The 22,459-nt window shown below is 43.5% G+C and overlaps 1 protein-coding gene across 1 annotated transcript in view; it reads left to right on the top strand.

The window, feature by feature from the left end:
• The window catches only part of ttc27 (tetratricopeptide repeat domain 27), an 87,385-nt gene extending 65,499 nt beyond the window's left edge, over nt 1-21,886 (top strand). Inside the window, exons 13-20 of the mRNA XM_079248405.1 lie at nt 4,266-4,493; nt 5,872-5,970; nt 8,261-8,313; nt 10,510-10,675; nt 17,004-17,201; nt 17,644-17,755; nt 18,745-18,845; nt 21,286-21,886. Coding sequence (XP_079104531.1) covers nt 4,266-4,493; nt 5,872-5,970; nt 8,261-8,313; nt 10,510-10,675; nt 17,004-17,201; nt 17,644-17,755; nt 18,745-18,845; nt 21,286-21,411 — 1,083 coding nt within the window. The 3' untranslated portion in view covers nt 21,412-21,886. The remainder of the gene's footprint in view (nt 1-4,265; nt 4,494-5,871; nt 5,971-8,260; nt 8,314-10,509; nt 10,676-17,003; nt 17,202-17,643; nt 17,756-18,744; nt 18,846-21,285) is intronic.
• Nucleotides 21,887-22,459: the final 573 nt, after the last annotated feature.

Below are 22,459 nucleotides of genomic sequence, written 5' to 3'. Positions count from 1 at the left end.
GAATCTCCCGTTCCATCTCATCATGATGAGAATCTCCCGTTCCACCTCATCACCATGAGAATCTCCCGTTCCACCTCATCATGATGAGAATCTGCCGTTTCACCTCATCACCATGAGAATCTCCCGTTTCATCTCATCATGATGAGAATATCCCGTTCCACCTCATGATGATGAAAATCTCCCGTTCCACCTCATGATGATGAAAATCTCCCGTTCCACCTCATGATGATGAGAATCTCCCGTTCCACCACATCATGATGAGAATCTCCCGTTCCATCTCATCACCATGAGAATCTCCCGTTCCACCACATCATGATGAGAATCTCCCGTTCCACCTCATCATGAGAATCTCCCGTTCCACCTCATCACCATGAGAATCTCACGTTCCACCTCATCACCATGAGAATCTCACGTTCCACCTCATCACCATGAGAATCTCACGTTCCACCTCATGATGATGAAAATCTCCCGTTCCACCTCATGATGATGAGAATCTCCCGCTCCATCTCATCATGATGAGAATCTCCCGTTCCACCTCATCACCATGAGAATCTCCCGTTCCACCACATCGTGATGAGAATCTCCCGTTCCACCTCATCATGATGACAATCTCCCGTTCCACCTCATCACCATGAGAATCTCCCGTTCCACCTCATCATGATGACAATCTCCCGTTCCACCTCATCACCATGAGAATCTCACGTTCCACCTCATGATGATGAAAATCTCCCGTTCCACCTCATGATGATGAGAATCTCCCGCTCCATCTCATCATGATGAGAATCTCCCGTTCCACCTCATCACCATGAGAATCTCCCGTTCCACCACATCACCATGAGAATCTCCCGTTCCACCTCATCATGATGAGAATATCCCATTTCACCTCATCACCATGAGAATCTCCCGTTCCACCTCATCATGATGAGAATATCCCATTTCACCTCATCACCATGAGAATCTCCCGTTCCACCTCATCACCATGAGAATCTCCCGTTCCACCTCATGATGATGAGAATCTCCCGTTCCACCTCATCATGATGAGAATCTCCCGTTCCATCTCATCACCATGAGAATCTCCCGTTCCACCACAACATGATGAGAATCTCCCGTTCCACCTCATCATGATGAGAATCTCTCGTTCCACCTCATCATGATGAGAATCTCCCGTTCCATCTCATCACCATGAGAATCTCCCGTTCCACCACAACATGATGAGAATCTCCCGTTCCACCTCATGATGAGAATCTCCCGTTCCATCTCTTCACCATGAGAATCTCCCGTACCACATCATGATGAGAATCTCCCGTTCCATCTCATCATGATGAGAATCTCCTGTTCCACCTCATCATGATGAGAATATCCCGTTCCACCTCATCATGATGAGAATCTCTCGTTCCACCTCATGATGATGAGAATCTCCCGTTCCATCTCATCACCATGAGAATCTCCCGTACCACATCATGATGAGAATCTCCCGTTCCATCTCATCATGATGAGAATCTCCTGTTCCACCTCATCATGATGAGAATATCCCGTTCCACCTCATCACCATGAGAATCTCCCGTTCCACCACAACATGATGAGAATCTCCCGTTCCATCTCATCACCATGAGAATCTCCCGTACCACATCATGATGAGAATCTCCCGTTCCATCTCATCATGATGAGAATCTCCTGTTCCACCTCATCATGATGAGAATATCCCGTTCCACCTCATCACCATGAGAATCTCCCGTTCCACCTCATCATGATGAGAATCTCCCGTACCACATCATGATGAGAATCTCCTGTTCCACCTCATCATGATGAGAATATCCCGTTCCACCTCATCACCATGAGAATCTCCCGTTCCACCTCATCACCATGAGCTCAAGACATCATGGTTTATGGCTTTCTGTTCCAGTTTGTTTCACAAGCAGGTTTAGTTCCTCAGGGTTTGCTGATCTGAAAGTCATTTATGAGCTTTAGTCCAGAGCAAAATCTGCATGTTGCTGTTCTACAACATCTTTGGAATATTTCAGGGTTCATGTGCATGTGTGACAGCATTTCCAGGTGCTTAAAGTAGACAATCTGTTTCCTGAGGAAACCTCAAACTTAAAGCCATGAAATTTAAATGTATATGTATTGCACGGTCTACTTCTCCTTGATATCTTGGGGGTTGGTCACTCAGTGATTTATTGCATTCCTGCTGCCATCTGGTGAGGACTATGGACCAGATTATCAGATCAGAGTGATTAATTGTGTGATATGTCACACGAGTCATCCTGCGCATGTGTTAAAGACACACCACAGAACTTTTTCATTTTTCCTTGTGACATGCCACCTATAGATGGCTTATTCAGCATCCATCCTGCATCATACGTGACCTGTTGGCTTTCTCCAGTAAAAGACAATCTTACAAATGCTTTTGTTTTTTCTCTTTCTCCCTTTTAATCTTGCATTCTTTGCTGAATTAACGATTGTGCATGTTCAGAAAAGCCAGTGTGTTTATATTTATTTTCTAGGGAGTGAAGTTCATCTCGCGCGCCTCTGCTGCAACGTAATGCACGATCCCAGGTGTAAAAGTTGTATAGTGTCGGTTTCTTAGCCTTCGTAAGCTGCTGGGCAGAAGCAGCTCTAGAACTACACACAATAGATGGCCCTGTGTCATCTAACAGGTCCGGAACACAGAGTTTTAGGACATGTTCTGGTTTGTCCGGTTTCTTTGAGGAAATCTGAATTCAGACCAAAGGAATTCGGAAATTAATTCTGATTCCTGCATTTGACATAGCATTGCATTGTGGGTAAATCCATAGCGATGGCGTTAAGGGTCTGTCTCGTCTGGTGTTCATACTGCGTCCATTGTTGCAGTGTATTTCTGCAGTATACTTGCATAAGACACAATAAAAACTCAAAACAGTGATAGTTTCGTCTCCATGTTTAACTCTTAAGAGTTTTCTTCTTCACGCGGGTCTTGTCCTCTCTTTTTCTGAATACTAGTGCAGCGCCACCGTTGGGGATATATTGGGGATATATTATTCGAATGGTTTGACTGGTTGGACCAAAGTGCAGCGTGAACAAGAGCTCTGTCTGAATGCCCCCTACAACTGAGCCGAATCCCCAATCGAACCGAGTCTAGCGGACTATTCGGATGTGATACACCCTAAATTCACAAAGTTAAGTCATCCTTAATGAATTAAAAAAAAAAAAATTAGCTTATTAATTTTACAGTTGAGTGTGTTTGCCTTCACACTTTTAACTTTCATAGCCTTTCCTGGAATGTTTTTATTTGATCATTGCATCATTTTATTGATATTCTGCCTTATTTGCCAATCCTGAAATCTAATAATAAGTATTTTATCTGTTATTAATCCTGACTTGAGCATATAAAGGTGCCCTTGTATCAGCCTGATTTTATTCCTCAAATTGCCAGTGCGATGGTTGTCTTGTCTGTGCAAGCACACATACACAATAAATACCTGTGAAAAGATGTCAGTGTGTCATATTAAGGACCTGACAAGGTTTTAGTTGCTAAACTGGACATGGATTTGGTTTAAATAATGGTTACAAATTAAACCAAGGAGGACAGAAATTAAACTAAAACCTGGTAATATGTGAATTGGACTGAAAAAATTGGTCCCTTAGGTGTTTGATTTCCTGCTTGTGGTGTTCTCGTACATATGTGAGTTGCTTTGAATTAAAGCATCTGCTAAATGACTGTAGAATAGAATAGAATAGAAGGTAAAGAGCCCCTGGTGAAGGAGACGGCACCAAAGGTAAAGATTGAAACGAAAACTGCTTCGGTAATAAAGTCAGATCTGAATAAGAAAAGGGATGTTGTTGAGATGAGCAGTCGTCTCTCATCAAAGGAAGAATCCGTTTTCCTCTTTTCTCTCTTCGCTTGTTTTTTTCGCATCCAGCCGCTATTCCCGCCATGCCAGCAGGAACATGTCAGCATTAGGTGCAGCCTGTTCAGGTAAAGGATTTTTCAGAGAGATCTCCTTCAGATTGCAGACAGGACAACATAAAGCCACTTCCAGCGGTTAGACTGATGCGGTTCAGTTTCAGAGATTAGGAAACAGAGAGCAGTCTGCTGATGTTCCACCTCCCAGCAGCTCTTCAGAGCATGTGGTGGCAGGTTGAGGTGCAGCGAGTGCAAACCTTCTCCAGCACCTGAAACATGAAACTCCCAGTTTGTTTCCCAGTTTTTCTGTCAACCTGAATGAGTTTCACACTTTGCTTCTGTATCTGTTAAACATTTTAATCAGACATCTGTACTGTGTCAGGCTGAGGAGATCGTACGCAGAGAGCTGGAGAAGAAGGAAACTCCCAGTTTGTATTGTTTACTGGGAGACATCCTGAGGGACCCCGAGTACTACGATCGGGCGTGGGAGCTGTCGGGCCGACGCAGCGCCAGAGCCATGCGCTCCAAGGCTCTGCTGCACCTCCGCAACAAGGAGTTCCAGCAGTGTGTGGAGTGCTTCGAACAGTCGGTCAAAATCAACAGCTTGCAGGTAAAAAACACAGAAGAAGAAGTTCGTTTCACGTCCCGTTTCCATCCAACTGATTAATGTCATCATTATCAGAGGCTCAGTTCAGCTTCATTATACAGCTCCAGTTCACTACATCTCAGGTCACTTGCACCCGGTCCAGTTCAGTCCCAGTCAGTATCATTCACATCTAATCCAATGAAAACCGATCCCTGATCTGATCCACATGAGTCCGGTTTATAATAACCGTCTTCATCTAAAACTGTTTGGAAAAATAACGACATGGTGAAGCCAAGCAGCGGATTGGATCAAATATTCTGTTAGTCAATCATCCATCCTGAAGAGACCATGGAGAGATCAGAACCAGAACCAGGAAGGAAAACCTCCATCTAGACCAAAACCAGGAAGGAAAACCTCCATCAGAACCAGAACCAGGAAGGAAAACCTCCATCTGGACCAAAACCAGGAAGGAAAACCTCCATCAGAACCAGGAAGGAAAACCTCCATCAGAACCAGAACCAGGAAGGAAAACCTCCATCTGGACCAGAACCAGGACAGAAAACCTCCATCAGAACCAGAACCAGGAAGGAAAACCTCCATCAGGACCAGAACCAGGAAGGAAAACCTCCATCTGGACCAGAACCAGGACAGAAAACCTCCATCAGAACCAGAACCAGGAAGGAAAACCTCCATCTGGACCAGAACCAGGACAGAAAACCTCCATCAGAACCAGAACCAGGAAGGAAAACCTCCATCAGGACCAGAACCAGGAGGGAAAACCTCCATCAGAACCAGAACCAGGAAGGAAAACCTCCATCAGAACCAGGAAGGAAAACCTCCATCAGAACCAGAACCAGGACAGAAAACCTCCATCAGAACCAGAACCAGACAATTGCACACTGACTCCTGTGTTGTTTCTGCGTTCAGCTCCATTCCTTCCATCACCTTTACTGTTATCATCTAAACAATCCGCTTTGTTTTTAGTGTAGGTTAGTCTTGATGTGGCGTTGCCATTGGCAACACGTCCACTTTATCAGGTTCACCTCGTAGTACCAGGTTGGACCTCCATCTTCATATGTGGTGTGATTGAAGAGAGTTGACAACGTTCCTCAGAGGATTTCCTCCATGTTGACATGAAGCATCACACAGTTGCTGCACATCATGATGAGAATCTCCCGTTCCACCAGAACCAGAACCAGAACCAGGGAGGAAATCTATCTTCCCGCACCCGAAGGAGAAACTGAAAAAATAAATAGATTAGGTAGATTATTACTGGACCTATGATTTCCAGTTCGGATGAATGATTCTGGTTGGACTGGTTCTGGTCGGTGGACCGTTGGAGTGTTACACTCCTCCTGACATTCACCCGAACATCCTGTTGACTCTCCGTGTGTTTGTGCAGCTTGGCGTGTGGTTTTCTCTCGGATGTGCCTACTTTGCTCTGGAGGGCTATGAGGGAGCAGCGAAGGCTTTCCAGAGGTGTGTGGGACTGGAGCCAGATGTAAGTACCTACACACTCCCTGTCAACAGGACAGTACAGCAGTACAGCAGGAGTTCTCTGAATTCCTCTCCTGAGCTGGACCTCAACCTGATTCTGGACTGGAAAATGAACTCCTGTTGTCCCAACCCACTTCTCCTGGCTTTATTTTCTCTTTTATTTTTATAAAGTTTTACATTTTACATCTATTTATTCATATAAATGTGTTTTTATGTTCATATTTTTCTGTTTAATGTTATAAATCTATTTTATTTTATACTTTCCTGTATTTGTGCTTATTTTCCCCCCTTTTTTTTCCACTACATTTATTTGGTTTTAGTGTTATTGTAAATAAACTCAGGCGTAAATGTGTAAAACAGGTGAAATGTTTCAAACAGGTATTTAAATCTGATGATATGTTTTGCTTCAGGTTTTCCACACACACGTGGAAACACATAAATCCCGTCATGTTTCTGTTATTTTGCATCTTAACTCAGCCGGTCCTGTCTTCAGATACATCAGCAGCCGAACCTGAACCTGAACAGAAACCCCAACCTTCACCAAATCCCAAACTCAGACATGAATTTAAGCATAATTATCAACATGAAACCTGAATCTAATCCCATCTTTAACAATAACCTGAGGCTAAACCTGAACGTGGATTTAAACACATAAAGGTAAACCTGAACTTTAACCTCAGTGTGAATTTATACGTTAATGTAAACATAAACATGAACTTTAAAGTAAATGTCAGTCTGAAGCGCTTGAAGCTTCCAGCATGAATATAATCCAGAACATTAGCCTGAACCTTAATCTAATCTCTAATCTAAACCTGAATTTAAAGCATAACCTAATCCCTAATTCAAGCCCAAAACCTGAGCTTTGCTTTGAACCTGAACCTGAATCCTAAAACCGGATGATACATTTTCATCCTCAGCATGAAGGTTGTTCACTGAAATGTGGTGACGTAAACTAAGTTATTGTAACACACAGTAAAGGCCTTTACACTCCAACGCCAGATATTAAGTTTGAATAATTCGTAAGGACAGATGTATAATCAACCAATCAGAGAAGGCGTGTTGACGGATTTCATGCGGTTTCATTCAGACTTTGTACCATCATGGCCGAGCGTCTTTATTATTTCTCCTCTACTTCTTAAAGCAAGCAGGTGCTAAAGCAGATCCTCCAACTGTCCCCCGGACGTCCTGAAGTCCGTCCTGAAGCGGTCGGGGTCCAGCTTCAGATCCTGGATTAAACGATGAAACTCTCCAAGTTCTCCTCTCTTCTCTGGAACAGGATGAACTCGGCGCCTCTTTCTGTCTTTTCTCCTGCAGCATCAACATGCTGTTGGCGTGGCTTGATGTGGAATCCACGTTGCGAGTTTGTTTCAGAACTTTCAGAGTTTGTTCATAATTTAGCATCGTACTTGGTGTGCATAGACCAACACATCGATAATCCATGCATCCATCTTCTGCCGCTTATCCGGGGTCGGGTCGCGGGGGCAGCAGCCTAAGCAGGGAAGCCCAGACTTCCCTCTCCCCAGCCACATTTGCCAACTCTGCGGGGGGATCTCAAGTTGTTCCCAGGCCAGCCGAGAGATATAATCCCTCCAGCGTGTCCTGGGTCTTCCCCGGGGTCTCCTCCCAGAGGGACGTGCCTGGAACACCTCACCAGGGAGGTCCAGGAGGCATCCTGACCAGATGCCTGAGCCACCTCAACTGGTTCCTCTCGATGCGGAGGAGCAGCGGCTCTACTCTGATCTCCTCCCGGATGACCGAGCTCCTCACCCTATCTCTAAGGGAGAGCCCGGCCACCCTGCGGAGGAAACTCATTTCAGCTGCCTGTATACGAGATCTCGTTCTTTCGGTCACGACCCACAGCTCATGACCAAAGGTGAGGGTAGGAACGTAGATCGACTGGTAAATCGAGAGCTTCGCCTTCTGGCTCAGCTCCTTCTTCACCACGACAGACCGGCGCAGAGTCCGCATTACTGCAGACGCCGCACCGATCCGTCTGTCGATCTCACGCTCCATCCTTCCCTCACTCGTGAACAAGACCCCGACATACAGGGACTCCTCCACATCGACGTTACGTCGATAATTCACCTCAGAAACATTTTCAGTTTCATGTTGTTTATTCACCTCGGTTCCAGTGTGTGAAGGCCTTAACACACAAACACACAACATACAAAATACAACATACATGCAACTATTTTTTTCACTGTGTGTAAATCTGAAGAGAATCTTTCTGTAGGATGTTTTTTCCCCTCTTCTTATTAATGTTCTTCATCTTTATCTTCCCACCCCTTTTCCAGAATGCTGAAGCATGGAACAACCTCTCTACAGCTTACATCCGCCTCAAAATGAAGTGAGTTGGACTCTTACTGTTTCTGCAGATAACTGAAAATCCTTTCCTCACTTTTCCAGATCATGTGTGCAGGTTTTATCTGTTTAATAAGCAGGAAGTGGTCCATAAATATCTCTCATGTCACGTTTGGTCCAGACTTAAAGCACCTGGAAACAGGAATCCACTTTTATTTATTTATTCTTTATTTGGTGGAAGTTGCTGCAGAATGTGTTGCATTTGTTTTGTTTTTTTCCTGTAGTAAGTTATGTTGTAGAACATTGATCGTGTTGAGTTCTAGATATTACCAACATCCGCTCACTGTTCACATCAGGTCGCCTTCTTCAGCTACATACTACAGAGTACTTCTGCTGTACATATATTACTATTCTTCATGCAGATCAACCTAACCCCACAAAGGTTAAAATGTGCTTTGCCTTATAATCTACAGAAGCTTTACAGTTTTCAGAAAATCTGTTAAAAAAAAAAAAAAAAAGAAAGATGCCAAGTTTTGCACCATTGAAATGAATGGATTTTTGCCAGAGTGAGCATAAAATCTGGCTCAGTTTGGAGCATAACTCGGACACACTTTCACGTAAAAACTTCATTTAAGCACAAAGAAGTCCATAAGATAAAACTTTAACCATCTGAGAGGAAATTTTCCAAATCTTTCAAGTTTTTACACAAAATAATAGTTTAAATGTTGCCCTCAAATTAATCTAAAAACATTAACAAAAATCTTTAGTCCACTGTTTTTTCCCCAACGTTTAAACACAAAATATATATGAAAACAGGCATTTCTCCCAAAAATCGTGCAATGTTACCTTCATTGTGATGGGCCTCATGGTTTTCTTTGAGGAGGCTCCAGTTTTATTTTATTTCTCCTTAATTCCAGACTTGAGCGATGGTTTTATCTCATAAAAACAACATAGAAGACAATAAAAATGACATGATGACCTTTCTGCTGCTCATTTGTTAGTGAAGAGTGACTGTTCGAGAGAAGCCTGAAACCAACTGAGAGCTCTGATTTTGTGTCCATTTCTGACTGACGTGGTAGATGAAGAATGGTTTTGTTGTCATAGTAACGCCAACCACACGTTCTGTTGTCATAGCAATGCCAAAGAGCAGGTGTGTGTAAAGGGCCATTTATGCTTGACACAGGAGACGGATATGTTGATGGACGGACAGTTTGGCCGGTGTCTGGCGTTGGCTTTGTGCTTAATTTGGTCCAATATTTAAGGAGCTTAGCTTTCCGTCAGTCAACGCAGAAAATGGAACAAATAAAAAGCACCTAAAAAAGACAGAAAATTGTGGTTTTATTGTTCTATTTCTGAATGAAATCGTTTGAAATATATGTCCCCATCTCTGTACGTAAGGCTGCGTAAGGCCTGGAATGTCCTTGCTGCTGGTGACACGTCTGCACGCGCATAATGGCGCCTGTACGGTCCAGCATACCTTTGGCACATCGGCCCCATGTGTTGACGTGAGGTAACGTGTCACATGCCCGAGGTGAAGTAGTGAGTTGAACGCTGGAGGCGCCGTTAGAAACGCCGTTGAACTGAAGCGCCGTCATTCCCAACGATGTTTTTATCTAACCCAGGTTCTCTACAGGTCCGGCTGAATTCTGTGTGAAGCCGCTCTCTTACACTCATTCGTTGCCATAGTAATACTGCATCTGTAAGCATGCCGCTGCAGCACCTGCATTGTGCTGTAGTTCATCCTGTTCTCTTCTGACCAGACATCTTCACCCTCAGACGCCCCCCCAAAACCCATTCTCTGAAAACACTGGTGAGCATTGTGTTGAAATTCCAGGAGATCCGCATCTTTAGAAACACTCGAACCGTTGTCTTCACACCTGTGGCGATGGCTTTGAACGGCAGCTCCGACTCATTTGTGAAGATATGCGTCATTCCAGTACTTTTACCATGGAAGCCACGGTTCTGGAGAAGGCTTGCTGATGGCTCTTCTGCTGTATCTGTGTGGTGGGAGTGTAAAATCAGCCTTTCTGAGCTGCTGTTTTGAACTGGTGCTTTCAGGCCTGAAATTGGAAAGCAAAGCAGGAAAGCTTTTATTTACACCTGGTTTCCACAACTGCTGATTCAGCAAAATCTCCTTCAAACACAAAAGGAGTCGAGGGTTGACTGCCTTGGTATTTTTTCCAGAACTTTTTCTTAAGTAGTTCTTGTTATTTACCTCTGACTTGTGTCTGTTGGTGGACAGGAACAAAGCCTTCCGTACCCTGCAGGAGGCCCTGAAGTGTAACTACGAGCACTGGCAGATCTGGGAGAACTTCATCGTGGTCAGCACTGACATCGGAGACTTTGCTGAAGCAATCAAGGCGTACCATCGCCTGGTGGATCTGAAGGAAAACTACAAAGACATCCAGGTGAGACGGAAAAGGGTGTTTTATCCAATAACAATGTGATCCCTGCTAGATGGCGGGCGCTACCCGAGCGGACAACTTTTATCATCAGGACTTTCTAAGGAAGGATGGTGTGTAATTCTGGGGGGTAAATTGTGATACCTTACCCGGGTGATCTCTGGAGGATTTCCAGGAATTTCCCCCCCTCCAGGAGGTTTACAATCCACCCACAAAATGTAGTTTATTCTGCGACTCAATATATTAGATCTATGATAACATAATAAATATCATATTTTTATCATGAAAACATCACTGCCACTACTGTGTTGCTAAGAAACTTCTATTTTCACCTGGAAATGATGGTAAATCCATTTCTGTGAAACCAAAGATCTGTGAGTAGCCAAAGATCAACATATTAGCAGAAAAGAAGCAAAATAAAAATCCTATATAGCTGGAATAAAGCTAAGAAGACAATTTTATGCTTACTGTTGATCGGTGTGTTATTTCCACAAACTGCCGTTAGAAATAAATCTGTTTTCTTCTGGTTGGCCTTTATGCTGCTACATCTATTTATACTTTAATTTTACTTCATTTTAGCCCCATAACCTGACAGCTAAGGCTGAAAACATCATGTCTGCATTGAAACATCATGTCTGCATGGAAACATCACGTCTGCATGGAAACATCATGTCTGCATTGAAACATCATGTCTCTATGGAAACATCACGTCTCCATGGAAACATCACGTCTGCATGGAAACATCACGTCTGCATGGAAACATGTCTCCATGGAAACATCATGTCTGCATGGAAACATCATGTCTGCATGGAAACATCATGTCTCCATGGAAACATCATGTCTGCATGGAAACATCACGTCTGCATGGAAACATCACGTCTGCATGGAAACATCATGTCTGCATGGAAACATCATGTCTGCATGGAAACATCATGTCTGCATGGAAACATCACGTCTGCATGGAAACATCACGTCTGCATTGAAACATCATGTCTCTATGGAAACATCATGTCTGCATGGAAACATCACGTCTCCATGGAAACATCATGTCTCCATGGAAACATCATGTCTGCATGGAAACATCATGTCTGCAGGAAACATCATGTCTGCATGGAAACATGTCTCCATGGAAACATCACGTCTGCATGGAAACATCATGTCTGCATGGAAACATGTCTCCATGGAAACATCATGTCTGCATGGAAACATCACGTCTGCATTGAAACATCATGTCTGCAGGAAACATCATGTCTGCAGGAAACATCATGTCTGCATGGAAACATCATGTCTGCATGGAAACATCACGTCTGCATTGAAGCATCATGTCTGCATGGAAACATCACGTCTGCATGGAAACATCATGTCTGCAGGAAACATCATGTCTGCATGGAAACATCATGTCTGCATGGAAACATGTCTCCATGGAAATATCACGTCTGCATGGAAACATGTTTCCATGGAAACATCACGTCTGCATGGAAACATCACGTTTGCATGGAAACATCATGTCTGCATGGAAACATCATGTCTGCATGGAAACATGTCTCCATGGAAACATGTCTCCATGGAAACATCATGTCTGCATGGAAACATGTCTCCATGGAAATATCACGTCTGCATGGAAACATGTCTCCATGGAAACATCACGTCTGCATGGAAACATCATGTCTGCATGGAAACATCACGTCTGCATGGAAACATCATGTCTGCATTGAAACATCATGTCTCTATGGAAACATCACGTCTGCATGGAAACATCATGTCTCCATGGAAACATCATGTCTGCATGGAAACATCATGTCTGCAGGAAACATCATGTCTGCATGGAAACATGTCTCCATGGAAACATCACGTCTGCATGGAAACATCATGTCTGCATGGAAACATGTCTCCATGGAAACATCATGTCTGCATGGAAACATCACGTCTGCATTGAAACATCACGTCTGCAGAAAACATCATGTCTGCATGGAAACATCATGTCTGCATGGAAACATCACGTCTGCATTGAAGCATCATGTCTGCATGGAAACATCACGTCTGCATGGAAACATCACGTCTGCATGGAAACATCACGTCTGCATGGAAACATCATGTCTGCATGGAAACATGTCTCCATGGAAACATGTCTGCATGGAAACATCATGTCTGCATGGAAACATGTCTCCATGGAAATATCACGTCTGCATGGAAACATGTCTCCATGGAAACATCACGTCTGCATGGAAACATCATGTCTGCATGGAAACATGTCTCCATGGAAACATCACGTCTGCATGGAAACATCATGTCTGCATGGAAACATCACGTCTGCATGGAAACATCACGTCTGCATTGAAACATCATGTCTCTATGGAAACATCATGTCTGCATGGAAACATCACGTCTCCATGGAAACATCATGTCTCCATGGAAACATCATGTCTGCATGGAAACATCATGTCTGCAGGAAACATCATGTCTGCATGGAAACATGTCTCCATGGAAACATCACGTCTGCATGGAAACATCATGTCTGCATGGAAACATGTCTCCATGGAAACATCATGTCTGCATGGAAACATCACGTCTGCATTGAAACATCATGTCTGCAGGAAACATCATGTCTGCAGGAAACATCATGTCTGCATGGAAACATCATGTCTGCATGGAAACATCACGTCTGCATTGAAGCATCATGTCTGCATGGAAACATCACGTCTGCATGGAAACATCATGTCTGCAGGAAACATCATGTCTGCATGGAAACATCATGTCTGCATGGAAACATGTCTCCATGGAAATATCACGTCTGCATGGAAACATGTTTCCATGGAAACATCACGTCTGCATGGAAACATCACGTTTGCATGGAAACATCATGTCTGCATGGAAACATCATGTCTGCATGGAAACATGTCTCCATGGAAACATGTCTCCATGGAAACATCATGTCTGCATGGAAACATGTCTCCATGGAAATATCACGTCTGCATGGAAACATGTCTCCATGGAAACATCACGTCTGCATGGAAACATCATGTCTGCATGGAAACATCACGTCTGCATGGAAACATCATGTCTGCATTGAAACATCATGTCTCTATGGAAACATCACGTCTGCATGGAAACATCATGTCTCCATGGAAACATCATGTCTGCATGGAAACATCATGTCTGCAGGAAACATCATGTCTGCATGGAAACATGTCTCCATGGAAACATCACGTCTGCATGGAAACATCATGTCTGCATGGAAACATGTCTCCATGGAAACATCATGTCTGCATGGAAACATCACGTCTGCATTGAAACATCACGTCTGCAGAAAACATCATGTCTGCATGGAAACATCATGTCTGCATGGAAACATCACGTCTGCATTGAAGCATCATGTCTGCATGGAAACATCACGTCTGCATGGAAACATCACGTCTGCATGGAAACATCACGTCTGCATGGAAACATCACGTCTGCATGGAAACATCATGTCTGCATGGAAACATGTCTCCATGGAAACATGTCTGCATGGAAACATCATGTCTGCATGGAAACATGTCTCCATGGAAATATCACGTCTGCATGGAAACATGTCTCCATGGAAACATCACGTCTGCATGGAAACATCATGTCTGCATGGAAACATGTCTCCATGGAAACATCACGTCTGCATGGAAACATCATGTCTGCATGGAAACATGTTTCCATGGAAACATCACGTCTGCATGGAAACATCATGTCTGCATGGAGACCTCATGTCTGCATGGAGACCTCATGTCTGCATGGAAACATCATGTCTGCATGCTGATTGGGATTAAAATGGTTCAGCTTCAACATGGAGTTTTACTTAAAAAAAAAAAAAAAAAAAAAAAAAAAAAAGCAAAAACAAACAAAAAAGGCAGGTGGACTGAAATGTCGAGGAGTTTTCAGGGTTTAGGAGACGTTTCTGTGAACTGGAGGCTGAACCTGTCCAGTCCTCTTTAATGGGATTATCCTTGGACCACCAGCGAGCATCAGAAAGGGTCTGATGTGTTTCAGCACATTCAGAGGGTCAGAAGTTGGAGGAATTGCTGCAGTTCTGCAGGAGAAAAGGTCCGACCCAGTCGTGTTGGCCAGTGTACCGACACGTTTGTTATAGTAATTAAAGTGTTGTTTAGTTAAATGTACAGCTACTTTAATTTCAGTCGACTGTTTTAAATGTGCTGCTGACACTGGATAAAAGTATATGTGGCATATGAGGCAGATAAGAACCAGCATTTGGTTACTAAGAAATGACATTGAGATGGATCGTATGTGGCGAAACCGTTCTGGTTCATGTTGCCCTGCTCTACAACCCGACAAGCAGGTGGACCTGAGTGGCTGATGAGTGTTTTTGTAATCGTTTTGCTTGCTTGATGCCGAACAAAAGTTAGATTTTTCTCAAGCGGTGGGTGTGGAAAAGATGTTTTCCACGCCCACAGGATGCAGCTGCATGTCGCATCTGCAGACTCCTTTACAAGAAGTGCAGAAGAATCCTCTGTCGCGTCACAGTAATTACACCCCGACCAGAAAACGATCTGTCACTTCAGAATAAACAGGAGCAGCAGTGGGCTTTTCTGGATTATTAATTCCCTCCTGCTTCCCGGTGATGAATGTCCTCCTGCAGTTGGGAGCGCTTTTACTGCAGCTCGTTGGGAAAACTGCTCCTTACTGAAAAGAGGAGGTTCAGCTGATCTGGCGCTTCATGGTCATTTCTCTTTGGAGGTTTTCAAAACGTTTCCTGCTGGGAAGTGTTACTGGGGAAGACCAAGGTGAGAGTGGAGAGATTTTGTTTTGGAACATCTCAGGGTCTCCCTCCTGGACCTGTTGCCTCTGGGACCTGGCCTTGGAGACGAGGATGGAGGGATTGGGGTAGGGAGGGAAGGAAGGAAGGATAAATGGGTGGATGGATGGATAAATGAATAAAAGGATGGATGAATAAATTTGAAGGAGTGAAAGGATAGATAAATGGATGAATGGATGGATAAATAGAAGGATGGATAAATGGAATGGGAGATGGAAGGATGGTTGGATGATAAATGAATGGATGGATGAATGGATAAATGGATAGACGGATAAATCGATGGATGGATGGATGGATAAATTTGATGAAGGAACGGAAGGATCGATGAATGGATGGATAAGTAGAAGGATGGATAAACAAATGGATGGATGAAGGGATGGAAAGATGGATAAATGGATGGATGGATGGATGGAGAAATGGATGGATAGATGGAGGGATGGAAAGATGGATAGATGGATGGATGGATAGAGGAATGGAGGGATGGATAGATTGAGAAATGGATGGAAAGATGAATAAATGGATGGATGGATAGAGGGATGGAGGGATGGAAGGAAGGCAGAATGGATTAAAGGAAACGGGGTCTAAACTGATACCAACCAGGTGTATGTAATGAACCCCCCGGCGTTCCTCCGTCCCTCCTGCTCGCCACCAACCTCTTCTGACTGCTTCACACCATCCGTCAGAGGAAACATTTCTGCCTTATTCAGTTTCACATTTTTTACAGTTTTTCCTTCCAGTTTTTCCGACTCGGAGCATGTGGGGTGGGGTGGTGGGGTATGTGGGAGGGGGGTGTTCAGGAAGCAGACATGGTGGCAGGGACCACCGTGAATTCCTCTCTTATGGAATGTGCAGGTGACAGAGGAGATTTGACTGATACGATTCAGAGGAAAAGGCTCACATGGCTCGGCTTTGTGTCTCGCTGGGCGGGGGTGGCAGGGGGTGGGGGGCACATGCGCTCTGTTTCTGTTCCATACACGTCAACACGAGCTGGAGAGAAGCTTCTGGTTTCTACCTGAATGTGTCTCTTCCCACCACAGCTGGACAGACCTGCAGGAAGACATGGGATGAATGATGGGGAGATCGCCCGTCATCTTCCTCAGGAAGTACAGGCAGAGGCGGCGACTCCTGGTCCAGAAAGTAAAAGTCCTGCCATGTTTCTGGATCTACCTGTACATTTAGAACAGATGTTTTCACTAACAGGCTCGTTTACCTGGTAAATAAACTCTGCTCATTAAATTCAGCTGGTTTGGTGACTGGTCGGAACTGGACTGGACTTTTACTTTCTGGACCAGGAGTTGCCACCTCTGAGTACAGGACATGTGTCTCTAATGGGGGGAGGACGGGTCCATCCTCTGCAGGACAGATTGAGACGGGATTCATGGGATTTGAATGAGTGAAAACTCTAGTAGATGTCTGCAGATGCTCCGTTTCAGGTTTTATTCCAGCTGGTTCTACTTCCTGTTGACGTGAGCAGCGTCGCATCCAGTCAACACTTCCTCAGTCTGATTCCCTGTTGTACCTTCCCTTTGCTAGATCCTGCAAATCCTGGTCAGGGCGGTGGTTGAGAACCTGACCGACAGCCAGGGGACGCCTGCAGGAACGCTGCAGCCCAAACTGAAGGAGCTTCTGGGTCGGATCACTTCCCGCCACAGCAGCGACGCCGAGATCTGGCGGCAGTATGCCATTTTGTACGGCGACGGCGGCAGCACCAACCCCGAGGACAACGAAAAGGTCCAGGATCTGCTTATCTGTCTGTTCACGACGTTACACACAAACCTCAACCTCATGTAGGTCTGACTGGGAGCCATCCAGATCAGCATGTGGACCCAGGAATGTGTTGAAGGATTCTTTATCATGATCAGATTGGAGCGTTTTCAGCACACATGCATGTAACTCCACAGTACATCGGGTGTTTGGCCAGAACATATAAAGTTCCCAGCAGGTTTTACAGGATCTTCCATAGATCTGGATCCTGACAGCATACTGTGATCCAGAACAGGAGAAATGACCGGATCTGTGGAGTTTACATGATTGCAGGAGAACAATCAGCACAAACACTGTGGATTTATCAGTGTATTTAGGACTGTAATAGTAGAAGTGGTCTTCAGCAGAAGTGAAAGTTTTTTCCAGCTGAATGAGTAAAGGTGCTCGTCTTTTTAATGGTTTTTTCCAGGCGATGCAGTTTCTGTCCAAAGCACTTCGCTGTGAGATCCAGACTGGAGGCTGGGAGAAGGAACCGGCTCTGTTCAGGGAGGTGATCCAAAGAGCCGTCCACCTGGGCGAAGGTGAGAGCATCACTCCACCCTCCTTCCCAGTTTAGATGTGGGTGTATCAAACACAGACCCAGCAAACTTCCAGAAAACCAGAAAATTCTTTTTGTTTCTGACAAGCAAACATGAAGACACTCTGTCTTTCCATATTTTCATCTTTACCAAGTTCCTATCAAGCCGTTTATTTTCAAAGCTTCTAGTGTTGAATAATCCCAGCAGATGAGGGAAAAGGCTGGAAACCGATGGGGAGTCAGGCAGGAAATTCACAGGGAAACGGGCGGGAAATGCAGAACAGAGGCAAGAAAGCCACATTTTTAAACAATAAATTATTTATTTTACAATCTTTTTTAATATTGCTTTTCCATTTTAAAAATTAAACTAAATTTCATTAAAATTAATTAAATTAAATGTCCGGCCAGCCGTTATAATAATGTAAATAAATAACTATAATTGTATTTAATGTCATTTGAATGTTTAAATTTAAGTTTAAAAAAAACTATTTTTTTATTTTTTTTTTTTTTTTTTTTTACTCTTTTCTGTTTTATTTTTACTTTTCCAGGATTCCCAGTGATCCAGTCCAGTAACTGTTATTCCCAACATGTTTTTTTCAGTATTTTCTCACAGATTTCTTTTCATCTATTTTTCATGATTGATAATAATATTGGTCGATGGCAGCTGTTCCTGATGTGGCCGAGCTGGTGCTTTCCGGTCTGAGTAACATCCTACGGGGCTGGAAAACCTAGTGAGACACTGGGATTTCTCCAGTTTCTGCCAGAGACTGTAGAAACATTCATGTTTCCAGCTCTTGTTTGGACTGATGTGGACCAGTAGCTGCAGTTAGTTCAGGCTCCAGTCACTCCCAGTAACACTTCATGATTCCAGCATTAACCTTCAACATTTACTGGATCTGCTTCTCTACAGAGGACTGGTCTTCTTGAAGGTTTTACTGGGATGAGGTTCTTCATCTTCAGTTCAGTCTCTGATTGTCTTCTTCTGTCTCTCAGTAACCATCAGCTGCGGCCAGAAGAAGAGTAATCCAGCAGAAGCTCTGCAGATGCTCTCCTCCACCCGCCTCAGCCTCAGGAGCCTGGCAACCAAAACCAAGGTACGTTCCGCCAAACTCCTCCTCTTTCTCCTCCTCCTCCTCCTCCCCCATGGTTTAAGGATGTGACAGTCCTGTTATGAGAGGAACATCCAGAACTGGATCTGGATTTATTTAACTGGCTTGAGACCCAACATGACCAGTTCAGCAGAGAGTTCTGGTTTTTTGTTTGGAGCTGGAGTTAAACAGAAAAAACTGGTTCTAAACCCCAACTGGAACCAGTTTGGTGTAAAAATCCTCTAATGTTGAATCCAGAGACCGAACTTCCTGTCAGGATGATAAACCAACTGAGCTGGTTCCTGGTTTAATCCCAGTCTACTTCAGAGTTATTGATCTGGACATTAATAATGTACCATCTCATTGTCAAGATAGAATAAACCCATCATTTGTCACTTTGTTCAGGTGAAGTTAAATGAAGTTGGTTTTACAGAATATACTCTCAAATCTTTTTTAAAAAGCTGCTCAGATGGAAACTATGGAGGCCTCCAGGGGACATAATGCATACAGGCTGTTAAAGCTCAGAGTCTTCATCAGTTCCTCTCAGCATCAACCTGACACAACACACAACCATCAGTTGTGTGCCGTACACACACACACACTAACTCAGACCATCGTTTGAGCTTTTTAGTTTGGTTAACCAGCAAATCTTAAGGTGCATCCAGACTTTACCAGCATGGATCTCTACACCACGTTGTAACCAAGCGGCCACCTCCGGCGGTTAAAAGTGAAGCCGGTGCGCAAGTGCCAAAAATTGCAGTTCCCCCTTCATCCACTAGGGGCTGCAAAACAGAGCAAATCCCCATAGACTCCCATGTTGAAAAGACCAACTTCACAGCAGAAATAAACATGTTTACAACAGAAATAAACATGTTTACAGCCTGGTATAAAAAACATTTTAGGGATATTTAGGGGCGTGTCCTTTTGATTGACAGGTACCCGATCTCCCGCTTCAAGTCAGAAGAACGTAGAACAACTGCGGTTTTTAGCTGGTTTACAACGTGACTTAGCTTTGGCCTGCTTTACTCTGTTAGCTGGTTAGCTCCTGTTATCTCTGGGTTAGCGGTTAGCTCTTAGCTACAGAAAGCTCAGAGTTCGCTCGATGTCAATCATCCACCATGGCGCTCACAGCCCCCCTCTCAGCTCCACCTCTTTTCCCATATTTGTATTTTCCGGGCGAGACGACACCCATGCCAATGCCAAGATGGCGATGGTAGGAACCGGAGGATCCGCCCATCTTTTATATACAGTCTATGGTTGTAACACATCGTTCATCAGCACCCATTGACACTGATGGTTGTTTACATTGTTGTGAATGGGAATGAAGTTTGGAAACTTAAGTTGTTTGAAGAGTGAATTTTAAATATAAAAAGACGTGATTTTGAAAAAAGCAACATTTTGTGTTGTTTTCTGGCCAAAATGGATGTTAGCATTTATATATGTGTTATCATACGTCGCTGCTCTTCATACGTCTGTCTTTAACACTGCCCTGGTTGTTCGGTCGATTAATCCACTCGTTGAGGTCAAAGTTCACTTCCATGCTTACGTCAGGTGATTTATTTTTCAAAACCAGCTTATTCCCTTCATGTATTAAATATTTTATATTTATCATTTAAAGTATAATTCTATGAGATTTGACTTTATTTTATGTCTAAATTTGATTGGTTTAAAACATTTTTGCATTCATTCTAACTTCCCGACCGACATGGATCCATAAAAACAGCAAACATTTAATCCTGCGTATTTGGAAATAAAAAAATGCTTTTTTTGACAGTATGGTCAGAGTAACTTTTCCAGAACTAGTAGTTATTTTAAATGAGCGTAAGTGTAAATTTCCACGTGTGTGTAGTAATCCTGACCACCTGAACTGGCTCACCTCATCATACAAACTGACACATCTGTTGAGTCAGAAAGATAAAAACTTTCTTCCTTTCTTCCTTCTTTTCCACATACCCCTGGAGTGTCTTTGATTACCCCAAGAAGTCTGTGTTCCCCGATTATAGAAACTATGACTCATCATGAAATAAAACACACGCAGCCAAATCATTAAAGCAGCAGCATGCTGATGTCGTTTCTGACTGCAGAACCTCCTCGTCTGCATGTAGAACTAAAGCACCGCATCTCACATCAACCTACTTCTGCTGTTAACACGGACATAATGTCACATGTCTTTAGCATGTTGTCTGTTTGATGCTGCAAGCAATCTGACGGACTTCCTGAGAAGGGACGGCAGCAAACCGCAGATATGACCACAGCCCAGTTTCCACCTGTTAGAAGCATTTGATCTAAAGCAGCTTAAACTGAATAGAGTCAGGTCCAAACCTGCAGGTGTGGATCTTTGTAACATCTGAATCCCCCCAGCTGATGGGACATCTTCATTAATCTGTGTGTTACATCAATCCTCCATCTATCTTCATCCTTCCTCCGTCTCTTCTTCATCTCCCAGCAAATGCACACAGATGTGTCCACAGGTCAGGTCCACGCAGACCTCCAGGACAACCTCACAGCTCTGGAGAAGCTGGTCGCAGACCTGCAGGAGCTGATTGGACAACTGCGCGACCAATCACCGTGATCCTTAGAAGACACGCCACTTTTCCCAGAGAGAAGCAAGCTTAAAGTTAAAGAACTCAGTTCTGTGTTTTTATGCCTTTGCATTCACAACAGGATGAAGGCGATGACTCAGTAGAAGGTTTGGTTTTGGGTTTTTGTTTTTGAAAAGAAAAATGATGAAATAACTTGTAACAGAAAATCTTAAGGGAAAATGAACCAGAGAACACCACATGGATCATGTTAGCAGGCATCTTTGTTTCCCGGCAGGTTCATGAACATGCTAACACAAACTGTATTGATCTAGTCTCAGTTAACAGGACATATTTTTATACCCAATCTTGACACCTTTACCCATCTCCAGTTGATCAGCTCATGTCAGAAAATCTTGTTTTTCCTTCATCCTTTTGTTTATTTTTGGCTCATCATATTCAAGACACTGTAAATGATTTCTTTGTACTTGTCTGTTAAAGGTTCAAATTCATAAATAAATGACAAATTTTGCCATTTTAAAAAGAAAATAAAGACAACCATTTATTTTTGGAAGTGAACTTGTACCTAGATTTGAATAAATGGGTGGAAATGCCATGCCAACCTTCAACTAGAATCTGTAAGGTGAGATTTTTCTTCATCTTGGTCAGGGTCTGCAACCTGCAGCTTTTCAGTGCTTCCTCACTGACTGTAGAGAAAAATAGTGCAGTTTCGTGTTGGAAGATTTATTTTTGATCACTGCAAGCAATGCTTAATATGTTCCAAGAAATGATCAAACAATAAGACATTTCCAGAACAAATAGCATTTCCTGAAAAGTACCAAGATGGAGATGATTAAAAATGTCATTTTAGATCTTCTGTATAAAGACTAAGAGAAAAGAGTGCAGACATGTGGACCACATCCCAAAACTCAATACTGCTGCAGGTTTTTTTGCAACTCAGGAGGTTATAAAGCTGTTCACAAATGGAAAGGACATGAATGCTCAAGAAATTATAGATGCTACATTAATGGATCCAAGTGGTGGAGCTAGATGTGTAATGGGGGTGGCACTGGCCACTTCTGACATGTTATAGATCAGCTC

The sequence above is a fragment of the Telmatherina bonti genome (genome assembly GCF_933228915.1).
Source record: "Telmatherina bonti genome assembly, chromosome: 11".
Classification (NCBI taxonomy): Eukaryota; Metazoa; Chordata; class Actinopteri; order Atheriniformes; family Telmatherinidae; genus Telmatherina; species Telmatherina bonti.
This window is presented reverse-complemented; position numbering and strand designations above follow the sequence as displayed.